The 26827-nt window shown below is 39.7% G+C and overlaps 1 protein-coding gene across 1 annotated transcript in view; it reads left to right on the top strand.

Moving 5' to 3' along the window:
• The window catches only part of LOC124154681 (retinoblastoma-binding protein 5 homolog), a 49767-nt gene that overhangs the window by 8656 nt on the left and 14284 nt on the right, over positions 1-26827 (top strand). Inside the window, exon 8 of the mRNA XM_046528558.1 lies at positions 8487-8640. Coding sequence (XP_046384514.1) covers positions 8487-8640 — 154 coding nt within the window. The remainder of the gene's footprint in view (positions 1-8486; positions 8641-26827) is intronic.

Raw genomic sequence — 26827 nt, 5'->3', positions numbered from 1 at the left:
ACATACTCCGAAGTCCATGCTTCATCACTGAGAATTATCTCAAGTCAGGAGAGTTCAAGTTAGGTGCGTCCAGCGGGAAGGTTGCAGAGCGAGAGAGAACGGTTTCCTTCGCCACGCTGACTACCTAGCACCCACAGTGTTGCCGTTTTTCCCAACACCGCGTAGCAGACGACACAATTTGTCGTTTGTTAGGCCCGCGCGCGCTCTTCTCCTTACGCGCAGGTCTTTAAACTGGCATCGCAGTTGGACCGCTGGCCGCCCGTCGCCCAAGTTACTCCGCCGTGGTCAGCCGCGGAAGTAAAGTGGCGATCTTCCTTAAAACTGCCCTCAGAGAGGACCAATCTCTTCGCTGCAGTCCTGCGGCATGCCTGTAAACTTCCAATTTATCTCCCTCTCCTCTCAACATTCATGCTCCACAAACACATAAAAGAAAACAAAGAAAACACATTAACACACATCACACACGTAACGTAAGTGGCTATCTGGCCTCAATGCTCCCCCCTTTTGGGACACGCGAGACGATACCGAAGAACAAAAGAAACAAGTGTAATGATTAATTACATAATGAAAGTAAAGTGGATTGAAGTCCCAAAAAGAACATACATATTCATAGTTTCAATTAATAATCTCTTTACATTATTTCCATACATAATATATACATATTTTTTTTTATACATTAACTTCTCCCACCTGCTCTTCGACCTCCAACCTTCCCGGACGCACTTTACACATTACAAATCCCCCCCTTACTTAACTAAAAAAAAAAAATTATGTGTTATGGCTCAGGTATGGCTTCAAATCTTTTACATGCCATTTTCCAATACTTTGACGTTGATCTGTCTCCAATTCATACACATTGCGAGAGATTGATCGTAAAATGCGATAGGGTCCCACAAACTTAGGCGACAATTTAGACGAAAAGTTTTGTGCGGCTGAAGACAAAACAAAGTTTCGCTTCAGTACTAAATCACCAGGGAAATATTCGCGATCTCTATGGCGTAAATTATAATATTTACCTTGCCGACAGTAGGCCTCCGTTAGATTACGCTGCACCAAATCGTGCAACTCCTCTAAATTCCTTGAACGCCCAACCCATTCTTTAACTGGACGTACTACAACAGCATCCGTTACTTCTCCGGTACTCCTTTCCGACCTGCAAATGTGCAATTCTCGCCCAAAATTTAATAATGCGGGGGAATATCCTGTGGAAGAATGAACCGCCGAATTCATTGCATAACAAAAATCATTCAAATGTATATCCCACTTCTTGTGATTTTCTTTAACAAAAGACGATATCATCGTTTTTAAAACTCTATTAACCCGCTCAACGGGGTTGGCTTGCGGGTGATATGGGGGAGTAAATGATAATAAAATGCCATGATCTTCCGCCAGCTGCGACATAATACGATTAACATATTGCGGACCATTGTCCGAAACTAAAAATTTGGGTGCTCCCCAACGCAAAATCACTAACTCTCGAAACGCAGCCTTGACTGTTTCAGCCGTAGCATGCCTAACTGCCCTTAACTCCACCCACTTAGTAAATAAATCCTGAAAAACGATAATATACTGATTTCCCTTTGACGAACGAACTAAAGGCCCCATAATATCTGTAGCTACCACTAGCCAAGGTTCCTGAACCTCTCTGGTTCCCATCTTACCCGCGGGTCTTCGTTGTTCCACCTTGCATCTTTGACATATGTCACACCTACGGACATAACGAGCAACATCCAACACCAACCCGGGCCAGTAATAAAGTTGTTTAATCCGTGAACAAGTCTTTTCTACCCCTTGATGACCTGCTTGCGTTGTATCGTGATTTTCTTTCAATACTCCTCCGACTCTCTCTTTTGGAATACACAATTTCCACGGACAACTACTTCAGTAATTGACGCAATGGCGCGATTATCGAAGAAAAGTTACCCACAAAGCGCCGATACCATGAAGCCATTCCTAAAAATCTGCGCAACTGTTGTATATTTCGCGGGACGGGATAATTTACCACCGGACCCACCTTTTCCGGATCAACGGACAAACCATGTTCATTGATGATGAAGCCTAAATATGTAATTTGTGGACAGCACCATTCGCATTTGTCCCTATTTATCTGCAATCCCGCGCTCCTCAATTTCTGAAAAACTTCGCTTAACAACCTAAGGTGATGTTCGAAAGTTTCCGTGACTAATATTATGTCATCTAAATATGCAAAACAATGGGGTTCCATCTCCGGACCTATTAGTCTGTCTAATAATCTTTGAAAGGTTGCCGGTGCACCCGTAAGACCAAAAGGCATCCGTTTAAATTGGAACAACCCTCTTCCCGGAACGGTAAACGCTGTAATCTCTTTACTTGCCTCATCCAAGGGAATTTGAAAGTAAGCCTGATGCAAATCAATTTTCGTGAGATATTTCGCACTTCGCAATTTATCTAGAATAGCTGACATATAAGGTAAGGGATAGGCATCTTTTTTTGAAACCGCATTCACTTTTCTAAAATCAAGGCAAAAACGATACTTCCCGTCTCCCTTGCGTACTACTACTACGGGACTAGACCAAGAACTTTGCGAAGGCTCAATAATGTCTTCCCTCAACAATCGGTCAACCTCCTGATTTATTACTTCCTGCATTCGGGGATTAACGGGATAATACCTTTGCTTTATCGGAATATTAGTGCCAACATCAATATGATGTGATACCAAATTAGTGCAACCCGAAATTGGATCAAACAACTTGAATTCCTTATCCAAAAATTGTTTTAATATTTCCTTTTCCCATTCATTCAATGCAAATACCCCCTGAATTCGCTCCGTCATTTTACTCTCCCTTTCAAAGTTATAGCGCACGCCAGGATCTGAACTAAAACTCCACGCGTTATCTCTCGTATCTATCAGAAGAGCAAATCGCGTAAGAAAATCCTTGCCAGCTATGCACGGCACCGATAAACATGGCAAAATATAGACTTTCATCACCTTCGTCTTTCCTTTTAAATTAATAGCCAAGTCCACTGACCCTAGAACACGCGCTGTAGTGCCATTCGCTACCGTTACCTTCGTATCATGCACCAAGTTGATTGATAACCCCAAATTTTTCACTAGGCTCAAACCTCCAAGACCCAAATACGTTTTTCCGGAACCCGTATCTACCAAGGCCCTTAAGCTATTGGATCCAATAACTAAATCCAGATACCATCTACCATCACTCGAAACAGACAAATTGGAAAATTGACGAGCCTTGCGAAAGTCGGTATTAATTATTTTTTTTCCTTTGTGATGACGCGAAGGGACACCACGGGTTGGAGCTCCTAATTCCCTTCCTATCGAAACTCCTTTCCCGTTTCCCGACTGGCAATCTCTACAAGAAGCTTTCGTCACGTCGCGACGACCGCAACCAAAACAGAAACGATTGAGAGGTAAAGAACACCGAGAAAATCTATGACCAACTCGACCGCAGTTCCAACATAGCAGCCGGTTAGACTCTAATGTGGCCGAAGACGTCGAGCCTCCCAACCCCTCCGTGGAGTTAGCCCTCACTAGCGATCGCTGCCTGGTCAAATCCTGATTCACGGCCGGACCTGCCCTATTCAAAGCGACTGCCTCAATAGCATGGTTATCATGCTTACTCTGAAAGGTTTTCTCGACCTCTCGCACCGACGAAGCACTTTTCCTCACAGTGGGAGGTTTATAAGTGGCCTCCGGAACCACAGACTGAGAAGCATTCGGTGGGGAACGAAAAGTGCTTTTCAACTTCTGAATGTATTCATATTCCTTCCCCAAACAAGATAGCTCCTCTAGTGTATTGAAGTCACCCCGCCTTATGAATAGCTTATACTCGGGTTTCATATTACGATACGCCCACCTCAACTGCTCCGCCTCGCCGGGCGTGTGCTCCAACCTATTTAAGAGTGTACAAAGCCCTGTCAAATAATCTGCTAACGCTTCACTTGGCCCCTGAGTCCTTTCCCTTATCTCGCGTTCTAACTGCTCTTGGAAATCATAATCGGTAAACCGATCTTTCAACGCGAACTCAAACTCGGACCAGGAAGTGAATTTGGATCTATTCAAACGAAACCAATAAAGAGCCTTATCTTTCAAAAGTTCTGGTAAACCCCTCAATAACTGATCCTGCGATACTCCATAACCTTCCCGCAATTCTTGCACTCTGATAAGAAAGTTTCCAACACTATCCCCTTTTACCCCAGAAAACTTCACATTCCAACGCCTAACAATATCCATAACGTGTCGGTTCTGACTCACGATTTCATTTGAGGGACTATTTGCTCCATACGACCTTACTTCACCCTCAGTCTCACCCAACTCTCCCCTCACATGAGCAATAAGACGAGCCCTCAATTCTGGCACGTTTCCGGTTGCAACTAAATTCCTCTCCAACAATTCCGCTACTAACCCACTTTTACGCAGGTGATATACCCAACTAACTTGAGGAATTGGGCCTACTTGGGCCGACGCACGCCCTTCTAAATCAATCAACTCCTCAACGCCACCCTCCGACATTACGCCAACAATTCGTAGCACGTAGAAATATAACAACTCCAAACGACAAAACAATAGCAAAGCTCCACTCTACAAAAAAAATCAAATTCGAGACCCTCGGGCCCCTAAGGACCCCTGAGGCTCCACACGTTGGGCGCCATATGTAACGCCATAGTTGTAAGAGGGTTACATTATGGCGTTACACGATGCTCAAATTATGTGTGTGTCTCTTACATGAGGTTATGAAGTGTTTTTTGTGTCTGATTTTGGCTAGGTTTGTTCTTTTGGCTCTAGATCCCGGTTCTCTGTTCTGGTTCTCAACCAAATTTTACATTTCCATTACTGAATTTTCAATAGCTTTTATTGATTTTCATTGTGATGATATGGGAAAGGAAGTGCTCTGGTGTGTGGGTGTGGGCAACCAACTTCTGAAAGTTCAGCTTGGGTCAGACACAGCAGGAGCTGGTGAAGATGATGTCAAGTAAAGATGTATGATGATGTATGTAAAGGTGTATGTCATGTAAGATGAACAAAATGCTATGGTAAATTGATAGGGTAGTTACATCATCAAAAATCACTTTAAACATTTGAGTTTGTTATAAACTTCAGTTATTTGTTTAACTTTTGTAACTTAAGAAAAATTATGTGTTTTGATGGAAGGCAAGATTTAAAATGTGCCATTTTTATTAAGGATGAGTCAGTTCTTAAATTTATTCAGTTCTCGCTACCGGTTCGGTTCTCGATATTCGGTTCCAAGGATGAACTTTTATTATCTAAATTAATGGCAAATTTAAATGAACAACCACAAAAAGTGAATGAAAATATTTTCATTAGAGATGTAAATTAGCAGGAAAGCTTTGTAAAAAAAAACTAAAGATCGTCTCCATGATTTTATTTTCCAAGTAAAAAAGTTTAAATACCACGTTGTTACAGAATGCATGATCGACCAATATGTCACAATAAATGAGGCAGCCATTGTTTTTTTCTCCAGGTTTTGATGTAAAAAGCTCACATTTTTACCATACCTATTCTTTTTTTGGTAGAAATATTGCCTCCAGTACTGAACTGGCGTTCACTGAAAACAGTAGTGGTTGATGATGATTTTGAAGGCCTGCACAAAATATGCTTGGAGCGCAGTTTGTATACTGCATAGCATCAGTATCAATAGTGATACTCCCCCAACTTCTGCCGACATCATCCGTTAATTTGTTGTTACGTGTGAGTCATTTCAAAATATATTCTGTATTCAGCGATGTAGCTTAAATTGTTACTTTAATTGACTAGTTATTCACATGCCTCTCTTCCACAGTTCTCATAACCTTAACAATAAACTGCTCAACACGCCGGTACAGCGACACCATGAATAAACTGTGCAGCCATGAACTAAAGCAAAATTGTAATGTAGTGTTGTATTCTGAAGGATAACCACACTTTTCAATGCCTTGCATAGGTTTATAAACTTGCTCTAAGAACAAGCTCTTGGAACACATCTTGCTCACATGTCAAAGAATTACTATATATGTTGTACATGATTCATTCGTTAGGCCACTTTCAGACAGGATGACTTTTTGCCGCCTGCCGTGCACGGCACGGCCTTCAAATAACCGTAGGTCTTTATGGATGCCTTGAAATAAGTCGAATCGCGCTGCTGGCAGCATGGTGCCATGGACAGCAGCCGTGGTTTCCACGGCACCCTTTTCAATCTGGCACGGCACTGCACCATCTACGACGTGAAATACACACAATGCTATCTAAAGCCGTGATATTGAGACCGCTTTCAGACAAGATAGCTCTCTGCATTTCACGGCACAGTGCTGTGAAATGCAGAGAGCCGTGAAAAGCCGCCTCGTCTGAAAGTGGTAATAGGCCGCTTTCAGACGAGGCGAATGCCGCCTGAATTTCATGTGAACGGCGACCAGTGAAAAGTCATCTGAAAGTGGCCTCAATGTAGTATTTTCCGTATTTCACGCTGTTGACGGCGCATCACCGGGCCAGATTGAAATGGGTGCCGTGCCGTCAACGGTATGATTCGACTCGTTTGACATAGAGACCTATGGTTAGTTGAAAGATTGGCGCTGTACCGTGAACAGCAGGAGGAGAAAAGTCAACTCGTTTGAAAGCGGCTGTGGAAATGTTACAATGTTGGCGAGAGCGACAAACTGATGAACCCTTAAATGCATGTGTTAGCAAGCAACTCTCAAAAGACAATCATGTGGACGCCATGCGATCAGAAAGTTATATACATATGTGTTTTTAAATCTTTTTTTCACTTTTTGCCTTGAATACGTTGCTGACCATTTTGGCTTTTGGGCGCCAAATTCAAATCCTCGTCACTGTTCCAAGCGGGTTCCAAAGTACCGACTTTATGCGATCGGGTCTCGATACCGGTTCCACAGGCCAAGAACTGGCGGTACTGAGAAGTGTGTATTGGAACCGACCCATTTCTAGTTTTTGTTATTATTTTTATATTCCATATTTCATGAGATATGGCGTCAAAGAGAGTGACAGATGGATGCCCCTGCGGTTGGGTGCAGGATTACACATTTGCTCAAAAAAGTTTTTATTTCTTCAGTGAAATATTGCTCGTGTTGAATTTTTTAAACTTAAATGGTCTAATGATCTGTGCAGGGAGGTTGTGAATGTACTGGAGGGGGCTCCACTGGTTTCGAGCGTTGAGCGCAGTGTGGCAGGAATGGGGGTGCTTGGGTAGGACAAGCCACGCCTACTTTGACGACCAAATCATTCACAATCCTATAAGGGTCAATGCTTACTATGTGGTGAAATTTTTGGTCATAACTCGTTAATGCATTAACATAAACTTTGGAACTATAATCCTTTTTTTCTTGCTAAATTTGTAGGCTTCGCGAAGTTATGTCTCAAGCATCTTTTCCCAGGAAAAAATTATCATCAATCACGGTAAACTTGATCGTTTCTGGCTCTACTTCGTGAAAATCCATTCTGAAAAAATAAAAAGTAATGGTACTTTTTTACAGGATTTATTCAAGACGACCGGTTTCGTCGCAGAGGCGACATCATCAGGTACAGATATTGTTATATTAACAGTTATTTTGTTGTTGTTTATCTAGTAGCAACCAGATAAACAACAACAAAATAACTGTTAATGTAACGATTTCTATACCTGATGATGTCGCCTCGGCGACGAAACCGGTCGTCATGAATAAATCGTGTGGAAAAGTACCACAACTCTTATTGTTCATCAATCACCATGGTTACGTTCTACAACCAGCTCAGCTCAGCTGAAAATAAAATTTTAAGGTTCCAAGCTAATATGTAATTTCCCTGCACGTATACTGACATTTAATTTTATTAAAGCCCATGAAAATCCATCAAATAAAGTACAAAAGTGTGCTTTCAAGGATATCCCCACCACTAAAGTGGCTTACAGACACAACAGAGTTTATACATCAAAAGAAGTATCGCGAATGACGGGAAAAATCCGATGACAATCACCGGTGAAATACTAATGATTATGGTAGCATTTTTCACTCAATGTAGTTCATTTTCAGAACAAACTTAACCACGTCATAGTATCAGTCGGAGACTGAGTCTGAAAATTGTGTTAATGTTAAAAGTGTGTTTTGTGCACGAATAAGGTGTAGAAATGCACTATTGATGCCATATTGTGTGAGCAGAAACAAAAACGGCAAATTTTGATGCTATGAAAAGCACACAAAATCAGCTCAGATTATTTGTCGACTCTACGGTAAGGCAAACCCATAATAAAGTATGGGTCTACAGGATACTCTTATCAATACGCGCATGGGAACTGGCAATTCACCTGACTGGCCGCTGGTGATGTTTACTTAAGCACATAGCACTCCTCACTGCAAATGCTCAATATTAGCCCACTGGGTTTTTCAGAATGGATTTGAAATGGGAATAAGAGGAATTTCATACACTAGTTTAGGGACAAGATTGATTACTTTTGATGTCATTCACAAAAGTTTTAATGCAAGGACCCCTCTGTACTTTTTAGGACCATGTGGAAGAAGTGCTGTTTTTCCGGTGATGGTGAATACGTTTGTGCTGGATCTGCCCGCATGCACGCCCTCTACATTTGGGAGAAGAGTATTGGTAATCTGGTGAAGATTCTGCACGGGACCAAGGGGGAGTTGCTGCTCGATGTGGCCGTAAGTGTGATGTTTTGGAAATGGAATTATGGGTTCACAGTGGCCACAAGGTGTTGAACGAGTGGTGGATGCTAAGGAAAAAGTTCAGTGTAACTTTGACACACCACCCAAAATATCACCCGTTTTGCTGAAATGTTGTTCCATCAGGTACAGTGAAACCTCTATGTAGTGAACCTCTTTACATCGTAAACCTCTATACATCGTACCAACCCTCTGGTCCCGTCAGATTTACATGTAAATTTATAGGCAAACCTCTCTATAGTGAACCTCTTTATATCGTTAAACCTCTATATATCATAGCAACGAGAGACCCCCGAGACGGCCTAACTACCTCTGCATTTCGTACCGAGACAACTAGAGACCATTAATGCAGCCGCGATAACGAACATGTAATGACATTTTCAGCGATAAATGTTTCACGCTTATTCTTCTCTTTTACACCTTTACTGCAATTTTCATGTTAACCATTACCTAGGGCCATTTTGTCCCATACGAGAGCATACTAATGGTAAATAAGAAAAAGGCAACGAACTATCCTAATCATTTTAAGTGACAGTAAATGAAGACAGAACGCATCGTTTTCTCTCGAAACATGGTAAAAATTGCGCGATAGCACTCACTTTCTATTACTCATGGCTATATTTTCCTGTAAGTGCTTACATACTATGTTCAGTTAATAAAAGAGGCGACCAGCGCAGCCTATAATTCCTTGCCGGCGGAAATATTTCAACTAACTTCACTCCCATTTATGGAGACAGAATTACTCAACCGCATTGCTACTTCCGTTTCTAAAATGAAAATATTTCATGAATTTACTGCGACTCGAAATAAATCAAATACAATTTTGCAATTATTTTATTCCCATATTTCCCGGTGTAGCACTTTCTCACTGCCGCCTTGGTAATTTTTCGATGTTTTCGTGAACGATCGTAGTTTACAATTTATTGCGCTTAGCGACAGTCATCTGTCTTGCGTGCGTATGCCGCGAAATCTGACTCTTCCATCAGGAGTCTGGGACATCAATTTCTAGCAATACTGACGAACATCACTCCATGCGCGACAATGTTAGGTGAAGGATACAGCTAATTAGTTGACACACGGTAGAGTAATGAAATTTTTTACCGTCGCCGCCGCATTCTGCAGTAGTTCGCCCAGCATTTCGCCCGGGAAATCACGTCCTTTCGCAGACCTAGCGTTTCTGTGTGCCCTCGACAGAGTTTTTATTCGGAACGCTACGTGCATATTATTTTGGAGAGAGGGAATTCAACAAAATTTTCAAAATTACGCTCAATTTCTTGTTTATTTTTTGCAATAGTCACGTGTTTATTTATTTTTTATAATCTTAAACATGTCATACGTTGTAAGAATGATAAATCAATTTTCTAAAATATATTATAAGGAGTATTTTCAATTATTTGCCATAAAATATGAAAACATACGAAAATTACTTAATTAATTATAAGTTGATGATGGATTCAACAAATAAAACAAGGCGGCTGCTTGGCATTACCGCATTCCGAGGATTTTTCCAAGCCATCGACGAGGGCAGGCAGAAGAAAGATGTAGCAGTGACCTTTGGAATACCATCTATTTTAAACAACCGAGGAAAAACAGAAGAAACTGTATATATCTAGGCTGCACAAATAAAAAACCCGGGCAGTGAAATAAGAGGATGAAGGAATTATGTTAAGAAATATAAAAGTTGTGTACTTCCCTCCAAACACTACTAGTAAATTACGACCCTTAGACCAGGGAATTATTTCTTTGGTCAAAAGGCATTATCAAAAACAGCTAGTGATTTATTTTTTATGGAGAGTGAATAGTGAAAACGACATTAAAAGTGCTCATGGAACATCCTTCAGACCATGCACAGGCTGTGCCTTTCCTCAATTTTTGAGAAATGCTTCATCAAGGCTGGGATTACGGGTGGTAGCAAACAGGAGGAAAGTGAGATATTTGAGAATGAACCTACAGAGTACGATAAAATCAACAAAATAGTTGACACAAATTCAACATTTGAAGACTTTGTAAATGTTGATAATGATTTCTTCATTTGTTCCTCACATGAGTTGGAAGATAGTGGTGAAGGAGATGTATATATCTTGCAGGATACAGTAAGAGATGGATTTAGAGGAAGATGTTAGTAATGAGGAATCAGTTACAGTTCCCACCAAAACAGAGGTTGAGGATTTATTGAACATAATTAAATTGTTTTTATTAAGCATGGAGGAATGCGATCATAATATGATTGTATTCAATAGAATTAAAAACATTATATCGAAAGAGTTTTAAAAAGGTTGAAGCAAACCCAATAACTAATTTCTTTCCTAAAAAGCCCTTTTGAACAAGTTACTTTTACCTTTGTGTAATCATTAAATTGTAAATATATGTTCACTAATGCATGCGTGTATGTTTAAATATATTAATATTATGGTTTATCAATAAAATGGTGCCTATCACTAAAACCTCTCTATAGTGAACCTCCATACATCAAAATGCCCAAATTTTGGTCCCCTCCATTACGATGTAAAGAGGTTTTACTGTATTTGCAATAGCAAATGATGGCTCATAGAATATCAGTATGGGGTGAGGTTGCTTGGAGAGATTTTTGAACATTTATAATTGTATCAATATTGCATTCATATTACCAAGTGGAGTCATAAGTGTATTTTAACTTGAAAAGTATTTTTTCTTAAGCTTTCTCAGGCTTCCCACTAAGTCAACTATTTATTGTGTTTGGAATGATGATTTTTTTTTGAAAATGATTTGAGGGATAAGGGTTTGACGGAAGGGGATGGAATCTCAGGATATCGATTGACTTGAAGGTGACTAGTCACGAACACTGACCCCTAACAGTAATTAAGCTGCAGAGAAAGAAGAATAATTATTTTATTTTACTACATACAAGGTGTGCCTGAAATGTGTTTGACCTGCTATTCTTCAGCATCCTCCAGGCTATGTCATCCTTTGAAGTTGTCTCCATTTGATTGGACCAAACGCTCCTTGTGGTGCTTCCTTTTCTTAGCCAATCACAGCTGGACCAGAAGCATGGTCATTTTCTTCTCCTCTTCATCTTTTCAGTCCTTCAACATAATACAGTAGATCCTCACTTTACGATGGGTTTGCTTCACAATAGATTCGTTTTAGGAACTGTCCTGACTTGGCGTGTGTTTTTAAAATTTCAAATGTCTCCGATGTCATTTGCTTCCACACAATTTGCCCTCCTTTCAGTATCCTAAGACTTCATTTGTTGACGAATCACATTTTCAACGATATTATGTCAAAAATATCCATGGTACTGGTAATTTAGGGCCTTCGGCAAGACTGGAATGAATTTTGCGTCATGCTAACCCAAATCATCTCCTGCGATATAAATTTTGTATCATTCATTACGTAATCAGTAACAAATACGTATACAGTCGGATCTGGATTTAAGATCTTTGCATTTAGCGTTTATTTCTTGGGCTCCCGATTCATTCCCTATTAGGACAATGTAAAAATTATCCATAGTTAGTGTTTCTGCATTTTGCGTTTTTCCGCATTTATGGTCGTAAAAATTTTTCTCGCACAAGATGCAAATGATTAGCCAAATCTTCGAATTTCTGCTCATCAACAAGGAGAGTCTCATGAAAGTTTACCAACAGTCGAATAAACATTAAACGTTTAAGTTAGATGAGATGGGCCCCTTGGAATAAATGCCAAAGAGAACATACATCACGATGGAAGAGGCCTCTCTTCCTGGACAGCCCATCAAAGACAGGCTCACACTTTTACTGGGAGCTAATGCTTCAGGAGACTTTAAGCTGCTACGCATGGCCGTTTATCATTCAGAAAACCCCAGGGTCTTAAAAAAAAATAAAGTAGAAAAGCAAAATTTGGGTGTGTTTAGGCTCTGCAACAAGAAAGCTTGGGTGACTCGCCAAATATTTAAAGAGTGCGTGTTATCAGAGTTCTGTCCTTTATTAAAATGCTAACTATTACGAATAGACCTGCCACTTAAAGCGCTGTTGGTGCTAGACAATGCCCCTGGTCATGATGCAGATCTTGCTGCATCTATTGAGGTGGAATTCAGCTTCGTCCAAGTGCTATTGCTTCCTCCCAATTCACGATTCCAGCCAAGGGAGACACCACCTGGCAGAGAACGCTTGAAACAGAGGAACGATGGTCATGATGCGGCAGTGCTATGAGGAATAGTGTTTATTGACTAGTTACGGGGTGATACCTACTTTTTGGTTTCAAAGCAATTATTACTGTTACTGGAGGTTGAATATTCTTTAATTCTACGACCATGTAATAACTGCAGCACAAATGGAATTGTTTTAAAGCATGGTGACGGCTGTTGTTCCCACACGTAGGGAGGAGCAGAAAGCTCTTGTTTAGGACAATTTTAATGCAAATGCAATGCAATTTTAATTTTAATGCATCAAAGTATCCGATATCCGTGATTGTGGTTTTCGAGCTTTCAATATAACATACTCAATATTTAGATTGCCGTTATTAGGAGCGGAATGGTATTTCCCCATGTTATTCTGATATATGTTTTTTTTTTCTTCTGTGCGCAATGTGCTAATGAACAATTTACCTTAAGTTGCTGAGTATAGTAACTCAAGGTTGACGTTAAGTATCAATAGCAAGAAGGATGAACATACTGTACCATTTAAAGAACGATTTTGAGCAGCATATCATGATGTAAATTAGTAATACAGTAGATTCCGTTTAATGGGTCCACCTTTTACTTGGGGCAGCCGCTTAATTGGGGCAGATCTTGTAGAACAGAACCCAATAGAGGAATATCCCAGAGTATTCTCCGCTTATATGGGACAGCATGCCGCTTTATTGGGCCATGAGTCGGCGACATAGACTCGCAACGAAATTAAATTTTTTTTTTGTTTTCAGAATACTATTTTTTAATATTTTCCTCCTTTGATTTACTCTTATTTTTCATTAATGCTCCTATTCGTGCCCAATTTTGAAAGCTCTTTTTGTTGTACTATCCGCAAGAGGATAGGACTTTTCTTTATTAGGACTTAGTAAAAGACATTCAGCGTCGCCCGAGGCTGTGAAAAATATTTTTAACTAAATTGTTATAATTCTTAAAAATGATACTAAATTAACTAAACTCGCTGATTTATAAAACAAATTGACAGATTTAGGTCCGAATTGAATGCAGAGATCATCAAATTAATAGATTAATAAACTTATGTTGCATTATAAACATGCTTTAGTCTTCTTTCTATCACTTCAACGTTTGTTTATGCCCATATACAGGATAGTTCGCCTAATTGGGGCAGCCGCTTAATTGGGGCAAAGTGCACAAGTCCCGATATGTCCCAATTAACCGGAATCTACTGTATATGCAATATGGTAAACATTATTTGATTATTTTGATGGATTCCAGGTGTCAATTCGAAGTCAGACATAGTCACAGAACATACTGCTTTCAGAAAAGAAATGGAAGACTTTCACATATTTAAGGCAATGCCAAGTTTCATTTTGACTTTGAAATGTAATAGTGGGCAAAGAAACTTAGTCCCCAAATTCCTTTCCCCGTAGACAGTTACAATAACTCATTCAACGGATTATTATTTAACTGTGATGCCCAATTTAAATTCAAAACTCAGCCAATTTCATGTGATGCTCTGTCGAATAACCATTACCTAGTGTTAATAAGATTGCTGTATGTAATATTGTTTCTACAGAATATTACAAAGATAATATTGCAATTTCTTTCTGAGGTAACCGAATGATCAAAACTAATATAATTAATGCAAGTACAACGTACCATACTATGACATAATTCATGTAATAATATCAGGTCATTCAGTTACCTTCTAACCATTAGCGATTTGATATCCAAAATATGCATTGTTTCTCTGTATGGGTTATGTTTAGTAGAGATGGGTCGAATAGCAGATTTCTCGAATTCGAATATCGAATTCGAATATTAAATCATTGCTCGAATATTCGAATACCTCGAATTTCGAATACCTCAAATACTAAATGATGAATGCTGGAATGTTTGACTCGGTTGCCTATGCAGCAGGCAACACAAGATTTTGGGGAGTAATTTTGATTTCCTTTAAATGATTCGAACAGGAATTTAGCTGATTAATGAATATTTTAATTTTATGGAAACAATTGGGCATATAATTAATTCAACTAACATCGCTTTACCCCCACTTCTGCTGCCAAGTGCTGGCTGACAATCTGAGGCATTTTGCAACATACAAGCTCTTTTCCACCGGATTTTCTTCAATTATTTTCAGTCCATCTTTGGGAGTTCTCACGAGATAAGAAGATGAATTTGAATTGCTATCAGGGAGAAACCCAATATTCTGATAAAATATCCCTTTGTCTGGGACTGTAACAATAAAGATTTATCGCACCACTCATTAATTGTAACTTGATATATGCGTTCGGAAAAAAATACCGCATCAACTTCCGAGAAGCTCTGCTGCTCATATCGAGTTTCGCCAGAATGCTAAGTCTCCGTCGTATTTTGACATTTATTTCTTTGCGTAAAATGCTTACATAAACTCAGAAATACGTCGTGTTTGGTCTCATTCTTTTTGAAATTACGCGCACATTACTAATATTTCAATTCAATAGAGGTGTAACATCAATTGACGAAAGTCATTCTTAGACACCTTTTGTGCTAATAGATGACTCATGCAGCGGTTGACCTCCACAGAAATGGGGAACTTCGAAGCTGGTAGGAAAAAAAGGTCAGTGGGGGAGAAAAGGGAGGGCCGGAAACACGTTTCTATTGTTCTCGTGTAACCTGGTATTTTTTCGAAGCTAAGGTCTTCGTAATATGATCCCTGCGCGAGCTGTGACCTTTTTTTATTTCTAAGAAGAGGAAAGCCTCAGTGTGTGGGCTAGTGCTGAATGGAGAGGGATACCGGATCTTGGGAAATGCGCTAATGTAAGTATCCCACGGTACTCACACAGCAGTTGACCTCCAGAAGTGGGGAACTTCGAAGCAGGTAGCCAGAAAAAGGTCAGTGGGCGAGAAAAGGGGGGAGGGCGTGAAACACGTTTTTATTGTTCTCGTAACTCGATATTTTTTCCGAAGCAGTGGTCTCCGTAATGCGATCCCTGCGCGAGCTGGGACCTTTTGTTTGATTTCGGAGAAAAGGAAAGCGTCAGAGTGGGTGAGGCGAGTGCTGAATGGAGGGGGATAGCGGATCGTGGGAAATGCCCTGAGGTTGCTATCCCACGGTACTGAGGTTCTCCTGGTGGGGGGAATCAGGTATTTTCGCATTTTTTCACCCGACCATTTTCGGTTCCCCTCGTCGAACTCTTTTCACCGCTAAAATCCACAAATTTGATGTAATTCGTCAACTTGCGTAAAACGGCGCTGCGAGCACTAAATAACTAAAGTTCTCTACATTTTTCCGAGTCAACTACCAACGACGTGCGTGCGACAGTGTATGACGCGAAATTTAAAGTATTCGAGGCGGTACTTCTCGCATAACTATTCGAAACCTCGAATATCGAATACTTTCTAATATTCGAGGTATTCGAGTATTCGCGGATACTATTCGCACATCTCTAATGTTTAGTATTGAATCCACCATAGTAGTTTAAAATTTGCTTTGTACCCTTTCAGTTGTAATCTTTTACATTTTATAATAAGGATGCCATATAACTGTAAAATTCGAGAATAGGGCATACCAATTCTGAGTGCAATACTTTGAGCAAATGAATGAGTTTTTGTAACTCAAAGCAGACGATTTATAAAACCTAACATACGCATCGACTTTGAAACGATATTCTCAATGTGAGCATTTAATGACGTAGCTTTGTCAAAATAAACAACCAGGTCTTTCAGTGTTGAAACTCTTGGAATTATTTCATTATATATTACATATTTTAATTATGGCAGTTTCCTCTAAGTGAAGGAAATCACACTACACCTGTTCAAATTTAGAGTCGTGAGATTAGATGTGCACCACTCACCAATCCTGGAAACACAAATGTTCAATATGAAACAGTCCTCGTTGTTACAGATGGTGTATACAGTAAACTCTCGATTATACGAAGTCAGTGGGACCGGAAAACTGGCACTTCGTAAAATCGAGTTTCGTAATTTCATATCTTTTTCATAAGTCACGAAAAAATGTTCGTTTTTGTTTCCTCCGCCCTTTTTTGTCTTTGGTGGCATTATTTAAGTGTTTTCGGTGGTTGTTCACGGTAGAATTCTCAGAAAAGGCTTTTTGTTATCGATTTATGCTACAAAAGATCGTAAAATAATTATACCACCATAAAATTCCCATTTCTTGTTCATACTTCAATATCAACGATCGCTTAAGAAATTCCCGACCAGTTTAGAAAACGTAATCAAATGATGAATTGCAAAGTTTATAATAAGAATTTAATGTTATAAATTTGTGGTTAGGAGCGAATAGCAACTATTAAGCCATTAAGCCATTTATGTCGCCCTCTGTCGCTCAGTGACGAGGAAAAAAAAGAAAAACGAGGGCCTTAACCCATTTCCATAATAACCTTCGTAAGTTAATATTTCGAGTTACTCTGTATTTTCAGCTGAATGAGCTATCTTTTCAATTACAGTAAAACTTCGATTTTACGCACTTCGATTTTACATCAAGTCTCGTTTTTACGCAGCGGCACTCAAGTCCGGCCGGAAAGCATAGGGAATTGCAATGGTGAAACTTCGATTTTACATCTTTTCTTGATTTTACGCAGTTATTCGATTTTGCGCAGCATAACCCCAGCCCCTAAGAGGTCGCTAATCTTGATTTTATGCAGTTGTCTTTCGGCTTGTTTTGAAAATCCGACTAGAGCAATATGCAGTTAGGTTATTATTTCGTCTCAATGAGTTGCAAAAATGAATACGGGAACCGTTGAAATGACATCGCGCTGTTGAGCGTGAAACTAAATACATTGCGAATCTAATTATTGCTTCCCCGTGAGCCCTCTCAGTAATATTTCAGGCTCCATTACGAACGCGAATGTCGCTCTTAGTTCAAATTCGCCGTACAAGGATATCGAAACCTAAAACACACGGCAATCACCGTGTATGCGTAGCTACTTTTGATTAAGACATGATCGCTGGAGATATTAACATTATCACCTTTCTTTTATTATTCGACTTATTGATCGACGCTGTTTATATCCACAATTATGAGCTACGGAATATCTATCCCCAACGCAAGGCTTTCTAGAATTTTGCCAACGCTATGTTTTCCGTCGCCCCAGCGAAATATAACCGTGAAATGAGTCGTTAAAAATACTCCCGTGCCAAAATTTTGGCTTCCAAGGTGATCCAAAGAAGATAGTCGTACTTCTAGTATGGACGTAAGTCGATGGTGTTTCAACACGATGGTAAAAGCAGCCTGCATTGTCTCATTCCCAGGCTAACCCCACATCTGCGGGACAAATGGAGGCGAGGGAAAATTGCTTGCGCTGCACGCTTATCAGAACCGACTCAACTTGTATCTCATTGTCAGACGGTTTAAGTTAAACATGGTTGGAACTTGAATAGCTATTAGCTTAACTCCGCTAGGTGGCGAGCGTTTTAACGGAACGGGAGTTAATGCCCTCGGAGAATAACTCGCGTCGTCAATCGTCATGTAATCATTGAAGTCAAATTCAAGACGTGAGTGATAAGGCAGTCCCTTTAAACTCAGGAATGGCTTAGTACCATTAAATCGAAATACAAAAAGTGTCCGGTGTTGTTATCAGATATGGGGAAGCAAAATATTACGTGAAGCTGAGTCACACGGCTTGTGAGTCGAAGGTCCCGGTGCTGAATTCGTGGAAGAATGCCTACAGAGAAGCTATTCCCGGAAGAGTCAATCTACTAATGCTAAAATTTCATGGGGAAATGCTTTTTTAATGCATATAAATTATAAAGAAGGAAAATTTTTCAGGACTATTAGTCATTTTTTATTCATCACGGGCGGCATGACGGCAGTTGCGTGGTCATTTAACACTAGGAGGACGGGAGTTTCGCGCTACCTAGAAGGACGGCTAGGGGTCATTTGAACCCTAAAATGTATTTTGGGATAAAACGCCTAATTTTAAACCAATATTTAGTTTATTCGTATTAATTGTTGAATCAGTTCATTAAAAACACTATTTAACATTATTAAATATTATTTCCATTGTCAAAAGTTAATAACAATTATTTTAAAGAATCATGAATTAAACCATGTGTAGTCGTCGATTGCAAGTCAAATAATGAAAATATATACACTCAATACGAAAGTTGTGTTAAATGTTTAAACAATAGGGGTACTGGGTTTACAAAATTTGCATTAAATTTTTTTAAACTTATTACTTTGTTGCAAATCTCAGACAGATAGTATTTTTTCAGCGCTGTTTCCACAAAATATTTTTTTGCGCTGAATGCGTTCATTGGACGATTTATTCATCTACATCTAAATCTACACAGTAACCCGCAAGCCGCTTAAAAGCGTGTGGCAGGGTGTGTTAGGACACCAGCCATTTGCACATGAAAAGGAATTTGGAAAATGGAAAGGAAATTGGTGCAATGATTCAATTTGATGGTATTTGGCACCTTTTTCTTTTTTGTGCCCGTTGAGATATGGCTGTTGGATTTGGATACGTCTAAATAAATTGATAAATGCTATCCATCATATCTACTCCCGCTTTGTTTTTATTATGAAATAGGATGGTCTCTGGTATTCTTTTATTCGTTTCGGAAATAGTGTCGTCTGAGATCATGCTGCTGAGTGAAAGTACATTATTGCTCTAGTTAGCCTGATTCTACGTAAGAGTATGGCCTAAGGTATTTTTGAACACTCGCGCAGAATGGATTACATGGCTATTTTAGGGGTCATGGATATTTGTGCGTCACGCCTGTTTTTTTTCAGATCGTCCATGCAAGAGAAGTTTTCCATTTTTTTATGACTTCCTGCCAGATGGATGGATGGAAAATAATTGTTACAAGTTACATTTATTCCTGAATTCTTGTATGTTACGGTCACTTTAGTAACTATTTATTTCCCCAACGCTTGATTTGGTGGCCAATCATTATCTTTGCCACAATATGGAAATTCATTCTGGCTGTATTTTCATTTCACATCTGTCAAAACCCAGTACTCGATTCCAAATTTTCTGGTTTATTTGGAATTTACCTCATAAAAGGACAGCTGCATGTTGTTGGATAGAGCTGTGCATTTGCTATCACGCCAAAGTCGCCATCGGATTCACTATCTTGGACTTCGTCGCTTCCATCACACGCAGATGTTGATGGATTGGTCGAAATGTCCTTGAACTGATGTTTACGATTCACTTCCAGACTGATCTTAAATATTCCCTACAGCTATTTGAATCCCGACGATTATCTTCTCTTGATATATTTCTCGACTTCTTACTTTCTTCCTCAACTCACTACTGATATGCATGCAAAAAAATCTACAAATGAAAGCGTGTTATGGTAGAATCTTCTCTAGTTGCATTGGAGGTATAGAGAGCTGGAGAGCATTAGAAATACTTACAAAAGGACAAAATTTTCAGAAGTAATGCTAATTTCCGTTCGAAAGGCAGGGACTCAACCGCCAACCTTATCCTGATTCGTATCTTCCAGGAACTTGCAGTAATGCTTCTACGACCTACGTGCAGATTCCAAGGGTAGGATTTACAGTAGAATTTTACAGTCCACCCAATTCCTCCGCTCTCTCAAAAAGAGATAGGATTTTTCCCCAGGACGCAGCGTGCAGTCAACCCGCCCCAAACCCCGGCGGGGTCAGGCGGCACTAATGCTGGACACACGGCAAAGGGGCTAGGTCAAGTGACAGTGCCGTAAGGCCAGAAAAATGAAAGTTATTCGTAAACCTGATGAGTCGATATTGAAAATAATGTCTCTAAGAGCTCTGAATCTTGGACGACGGAAAACAATTCTTGGGATACGTGACGATTTTCCGGTGTGGGTAATACAATAATCATTGAACAATAAATAAAACAAAATTAAAATATCATAATTACATGAATTTATGCAAATCAAGGATTGAAAAGGTTCTATTTCCCTTTGTTGCTCAAAAAATATCGAAAGATTGTGCACAACAAGTCCCTATGCCTAGATTTTCGAATACAGATAGGAGCCCTTGGGATGAAACTGGCATTGAACCGGGTACTTCCAGATTCAAAATGAAGCAAATCATCTACCACACTAGCCTCTTGCTGATTATATGATATACATGGCACTAAAGTGCCCACGGGCAAGAAAATAGCACGAAAACCAGTTGTGGGTCAAATGACCCCTAGCCGTCCTTCTAGGTATAACACGTCATAAAAATTTAAAACAAAACATTATTGCTGAATTTTCACTAATTTATCAAAATATAGACAAAAATGAACAAAGTCAAAAAGTTTCAAAATTTAAAAAAATATGTGAATAAGAGAAAAATAAATTCGAATTCTGAAAATGGGTCAAATGACCCCTGCCGTCCTTCTAGTGTTAAATAACTCACTTAAAAAAAGTGATCTAAGCACCGGAAAAATCTGAATTTCCGAATATCCCGGGTCCTGTGTGCTCCCTATTATCCATGGTATGCTATTTGGAGGTAACCAACAACTGGGGTCATTAGCGCCATGAAGTAAGGGCTGGGGGGATAGGTACCCTATGTTGGCATTAGCCAGGTTGTAATGATAAGCTCAAAAGGGACCAGGACTTAACTTCCCATCTGATGGACAGAGTGGTGCACTGAAAGTGCCTGCCACATTAGACTCAAGTAGGGATAGGGCCATCTCTGATAAGTCTCTGCTACTGCCAGGACTTGAACACAGGCCCACAGGGTGTAAAGCCTTTGTGATGTATTAGCAAACTTTTTCACCCTGTTAATGGGGTTAATTTGGATGACTATCCTCAGGTATCTCATTTCTTCAATCTCCAATCTTAGTTTGTCTGCTGGTGGTTAAACGGATATCCTAAAAACTGCTTCTAATGAGAATATTTTCGAAAAATAGCTTCTCTGCGACCATTAAGTATCACCATTCCGAAATTTCTCCTGGGTAACAGAAGTAATCTTAGTGCCAGAAATGCTGGCATTTCAACCATTTTGTTCAACCATGGGAAACACTGTTCAGGAATGCAAAGTTGTTTCTCTTAAGGTAACACGTCATCTGTGGTGTTGCCTTTGAGTAAATAAGATTATTAGGCTTCATTTTCCGAGCAATAATGAGCTAGTGTTATCCTGAAAACTATACTCCTCCTCAATACCAACTCTTGATTTTACACACTTTGATTTTACACAGTGCCCATATTTCGGTCCCTCCAACTGCGTAAAATCAAAGTTTTACTGTAGTTGTTTTCATTGAGATTCAGTCACGATCATAAATTACGTAGGATATCTTCTGGCGAATATTTGAAGTAAATTCTGTTTGAGTTCTCCGTCCGGATACATGTGCTCCATCATCTTTGCAGACGTTGCTACAAAAGACTTTATTCTTCATCAGGACCGTATTATTCATACCGGGTTACAAGTGATATGTTCATATAGTATTTCTCTCTTCTTTTATGCCGACAGGAGCAAGGTTCCAACTGGAAAACGTCAGGAGAAACATCTTCCATTATCGGAGAAATAAAGAGAGAAACGTTATTATCCGCATTGATTGTTTTCCTACAAGAGACATTTCATCATTTCTCAACGTGTGTGAAGTATTGGTTCACTTGCATGAATTCCCAAAAATGACACGCAAAAACCTGTACCTTCACCTCATTTAGTTTTCGTGTTCCTTTTTCTGCCGTATTGAAAGTTATGCAAAGGATCATTGACATAGAGAAAGGATTTTCTTAGTTTTAGCACTAAAAAATAGCCGTGCCATAATGGTAAATAAATATAGTGTGGAAAGAGCAAAGAAAATAATTTAAATTGAAAAGTCAGCAGAGAAGAAGAGAGACAATTATAAACGCGGCACCATTTTCCCTATAGTGGAAGATATTTCTTCAGCCTCTCTCCAGTTAATAACTTATTCCCGTTGCAGGTAAAGATGAACAATGCCCTTCTACACAGTCGAAGAACGTTCCCAGTGGGTGGGGTGAATAAGAGTGGGATGGGGATTGCCTGATGAAAGAAGTGGTCAACATAACGAGGGGTTATTAAGGGGCAGGAGAAAGAAGGGTGGGGAAAGGGCGTTCAGCTCTGCCTCAGTCCATGTTTGGGGGGCGTATTTTTTTACGACGCACTCAAGCTCAGTCACCTTAAGGAGGGAGTGAATGGGAAATGCTGGGGAAGGAGGGGTTTGGGATGCGTGAGGTGGGTGTCAGCAAGATCAGCAGAAGGCCGCAGGAGGGAGTAAACAAAGACTTAGGAAAGAAAGATCTCTCGGCATTGGAGAACGGGGAGAAGCGCGAGAAGAAAGTTAATTGTTAGAGTTAGAAGTGCGTCTTCCTTATGAGTAGCCTGAAAAATAAGTTGGTGGTAAATAGAGCCCAATACTTAAGATATTTAAGTTTTTTATTCAGGAAGACTAATATATACACGAAAAGATATTACTAAAAAAATCTGTTACTTTTTTTCTTTTTGCCCTTCTCCATCGCCGCTTCCACCATGGTTTTTCACTTACATAAATGGGAGTTAAATTGGGGACCTAACACGTTAGCCAGATCAAAATATCTTAATGTTTGGAGGGCAGCGTATACTTCTTTTTTATTTGGTGAAATTACTTCCTCACTTTCTTCTTCATCGTCACTGCTATTCTGACTAGTCCCGGCCGCTGCTTCTTCCGACATAGGTACCAGCGTCCCATTGTCGCAAGCCCATGGATCATCGTCTAGGGCAATATAATCGTTTGATGTTGCGCTCTGTGCTCTTCCTGCTTTGTCCAAGAGTTTTTCAAAATCATCTTTTAAGCCTCTAATCTCCTCCGCGATTTCATCCGCTGCAGCTTCCTGATGGTATGACGTAACGAATCAACCATAGCCGTGATATTATAGCAGTAGAATTACTAGTAGGGTAGCTGTATCAATTACCAACCTCGAGAACATCCTCATGATGCTCTATCAAAGGGAATCCTGCCGATTTCCAGCAATTTGTGATTGTAGTGGAGGAAATCAAGTACATCTTTGAACCGTGTTTCTGCAATGAAAAATAACAATTTTATTAATTTGGCCATTATAGCAAAGTTAACAAAATCGTTATTTCTCATTGCAGAAACACGGTTCAGAGACATATTTGATTGCCTGATTGGCAGGAGTGCAATGCAAACAATTATTTTTTGATGATGACATTGATTAATAGATTTTCATACTGCAGTAAGAGCGGTCACTTTTGGGGAGGGAGGCTCCGAGGGTCGAAGAGAGGGGCCAGCGAGAGTGAGCTCGTCGAGGAAATTAAGGGTCCCGGATTAGGGACCCTTCAAATTGCTTCAGCAAAATGTAGTCAAGTAGTCTTCGAAGTACGTCACAGCAGCCTGCCTTGCGAACATACCAGGTACGTTCACAGCAGTGCAAAGGGTTAAGTAGGAGTGTACGAAATACCCCGCACGACCTTCCTAACATGTTAAATTACGAAGTATTGTCAATGCGATGTTTAAGAATGGGCTCGCAAATAGGGGCATTATGTCAGTCACGATATTTTTACTTAACTCCTACTTCTCCTAAATTCCCACCGTGAGGTTTTAGGTGAACCCTTTCTCTCCAAAGTTGCACTATCATTTACGATTTCACACTTTTGATGAACCACAGTCGGAAGCGCTGATTTTTTTAGCTACTTACGCCGGCGTAACTATGTAGTTTTATTGACAAATATTTCGCCATAGTTCGTATAAACGAATACCATTCGTTCCTGGGGACCGATCCGAGGTTTGTAATTTTAAAACATTTTGTAAAATGGAAACTTCGTATAATCGAATAGCACCATGTATTTACCATAGGCTTTTCACCGGGACCGCAACATCACTTCGTATAATCGAAAACTTCGTAAAATCCTGCTTCGTATAATCGAGAGTTTACTGTAGATCCATTTCCTATTTTTTTTTAAACAACAGGTAGCTTTGTATCCAGTGTGATATTGGACCATATGCCAATGAGGTGCAACTTGTGAAGCAGCAAATCAAAATTTACCATATCAGACCTTTTGCAAATTACCTATTAATTACACCAACTTGTATATTTTCATCTTAGGAATTATTAATGAAATTATTAAATATAGCTAAATTAGTAATAGTAGACATTATTTATCTGAAACCTTGCTGAACAGTAACTAGTATGTACAACTTCAACATGGAGGATAAAGAATGAAGAACTATCATCTCCATGATTTTACCAAGAACAGCGAATCAATGAAGATGTGAATCAACAGTAAAGATTCTTAAGTCATCATTAAATTTCTAAATCATACCAAAAAAATTCATTTCCCAATGGTAAATCATATCACACAAATATTTAGTTCATTTTTTATCCGGAAATATGATAATAATATAGGTGAACACAGCAATCCACATCAGTGAAGCAGACGGCTGTGGCACCCAAATACAACACGAAAACTGCCTGAAATGGATTATGGTTCTATGTATTGAAGCGGCAGATTGTGTATGTAATACTATTAAGTTCTTTTGTAGTGTATTCCATAGAAATGGCTGGGAAGTGACGCAATACGAGTCGGATGAATGCAAGTCGAGAATCAAACCTGACTGGTAATGATTAGGTACAATATAAACACCTTTAGTTACGTCGTCAAGCAGTTTTCTTCAGTTCTAGATCTTCTTACGGACGAAAGAAGCCGAGAAATACACCGTACGAAGGCTTTAAAAGAATATTTCTATCTTATTAGCTCTTGATATTATGGTTTATGTTCTCTCCGTGCGCTAATGCTTTATGATTGTTTTGATTTTACCATCACTCTGGCGGCCATATTGGAAATTGACGTCACTGACAGCAGCGCTGCGATCGGTCATTTGATTCTCGAATACCTCTTCTTTACTGCAACTGATGGATCAAAATGTAATGGGCAATTTCAAAAAAAATTATTTAAAAAAGGTTTTTGCTAGGTGCTTTGAGGAAACCGACCGTCCAAATGCCATTCCTCTAAAAGATTTCTTTAAGTCGTACTTCAACGTTTTAGACAGTGTAGGTTAAATTGTGGAGTCGTGGAATGAAGTATCCATCAGCTGCCAAAAATTCGTCATGGAAAAATATTTGGCCGCAAGTAGCTCACAATTTTCAAGGATTTGATGAAGAGAAAGAGTTGAATGAGGAAATTATTGACCTCGGTCATAAATTAGGACTGGAGGTGGATGAGAACGACATAGCAGAGCTCACAGAAGATCATGGCGGAGAGGTGAGCACAGAAGAACTCCGAGAATTGGAGGAAATGGTGGTTGAAGAAGACAGCACCGAGGGTGACTCCACAAACAATGAAAACAGTGCGACTTCAGAGGATATTAGAGACTTACTCACCGCTTGGAGTACAGTGAGAAGGATAGGAAAGAAACATCCTGAAGTAGGTGTGACTGAGCCCTTCTTTTGTGAATATGAAGATAAAGTAATTGGACACTATAAAAGACCTCATCTGAGTAGGGTTAAACAGACCACCTTACATCAATTTTTCAAGTAAAATCTACAGTTTCCTTTTATACTTTGTCTTTGTATAATTACCTTTATATCCATCAATAATTTTATTTGAATTTGAGGAGGAGCTATCAATATTTGGCATATTAAGTTCAATTTTTTTTTGTAATACTGGTAATACTTCTATTAAAATAATTAAAATCTTTTATTATGGGTTTCGTGTATTCGCACTCGATGTATGGATACTGTGGAGCTGCAAGTGAATAACCACGTCCTCTCTCAGCCCCGAAGAGCCAAGTCAGCTGCATAGGACTGCAAGCAGCCGCTAAGTACGCTCGAGCCTTTCCAGACACCTATAACTTTAACGACTACCCTCAACAGAATGTTCGGCGCCTCCCAGGGCCTGCACTGGCGGAGGCGGGGATTATCTACTTTTGTTTGGGCGGTGTGCCAAGGCGGCGAGGAGAACCTAGTTTTGTTTGAAGATACCTAACGCACACACACAAACGGTTATGCATCTCGGGACCCCTCGGTAATATTCGTCTGACACAGCAATGAGCATTCGGATTTCTCTCTCCCTCCTCGTAGGACAAGTGCCGACCGTATTTTGTGCCCCCTTGCATGTCTCTATGCAACTGCTCCAAGAAGTGTGTTGCGAGTGGAGGTTCTTCCCCTAGCTGCTCTGTC

The sequence above is a fragment of the Ischnura elegans genome, chromosome 2, assembly GCF_921293095.1.
Source record: "Ischnura elegans chromosome 2, ioIscEleg1.1, whole genome shotgun sequence".
NCBI lineage: Eukaryota > Metazoa > Arthropoda > Insecta > Odonata > Coenagrionidae > Ischnura > Ischnura elegans.
The sequence above is the reverse complement of the archived record's forward strand: the minus strand, read 5'-3'. Positions and strand labels throughout refer to the sequence as shown.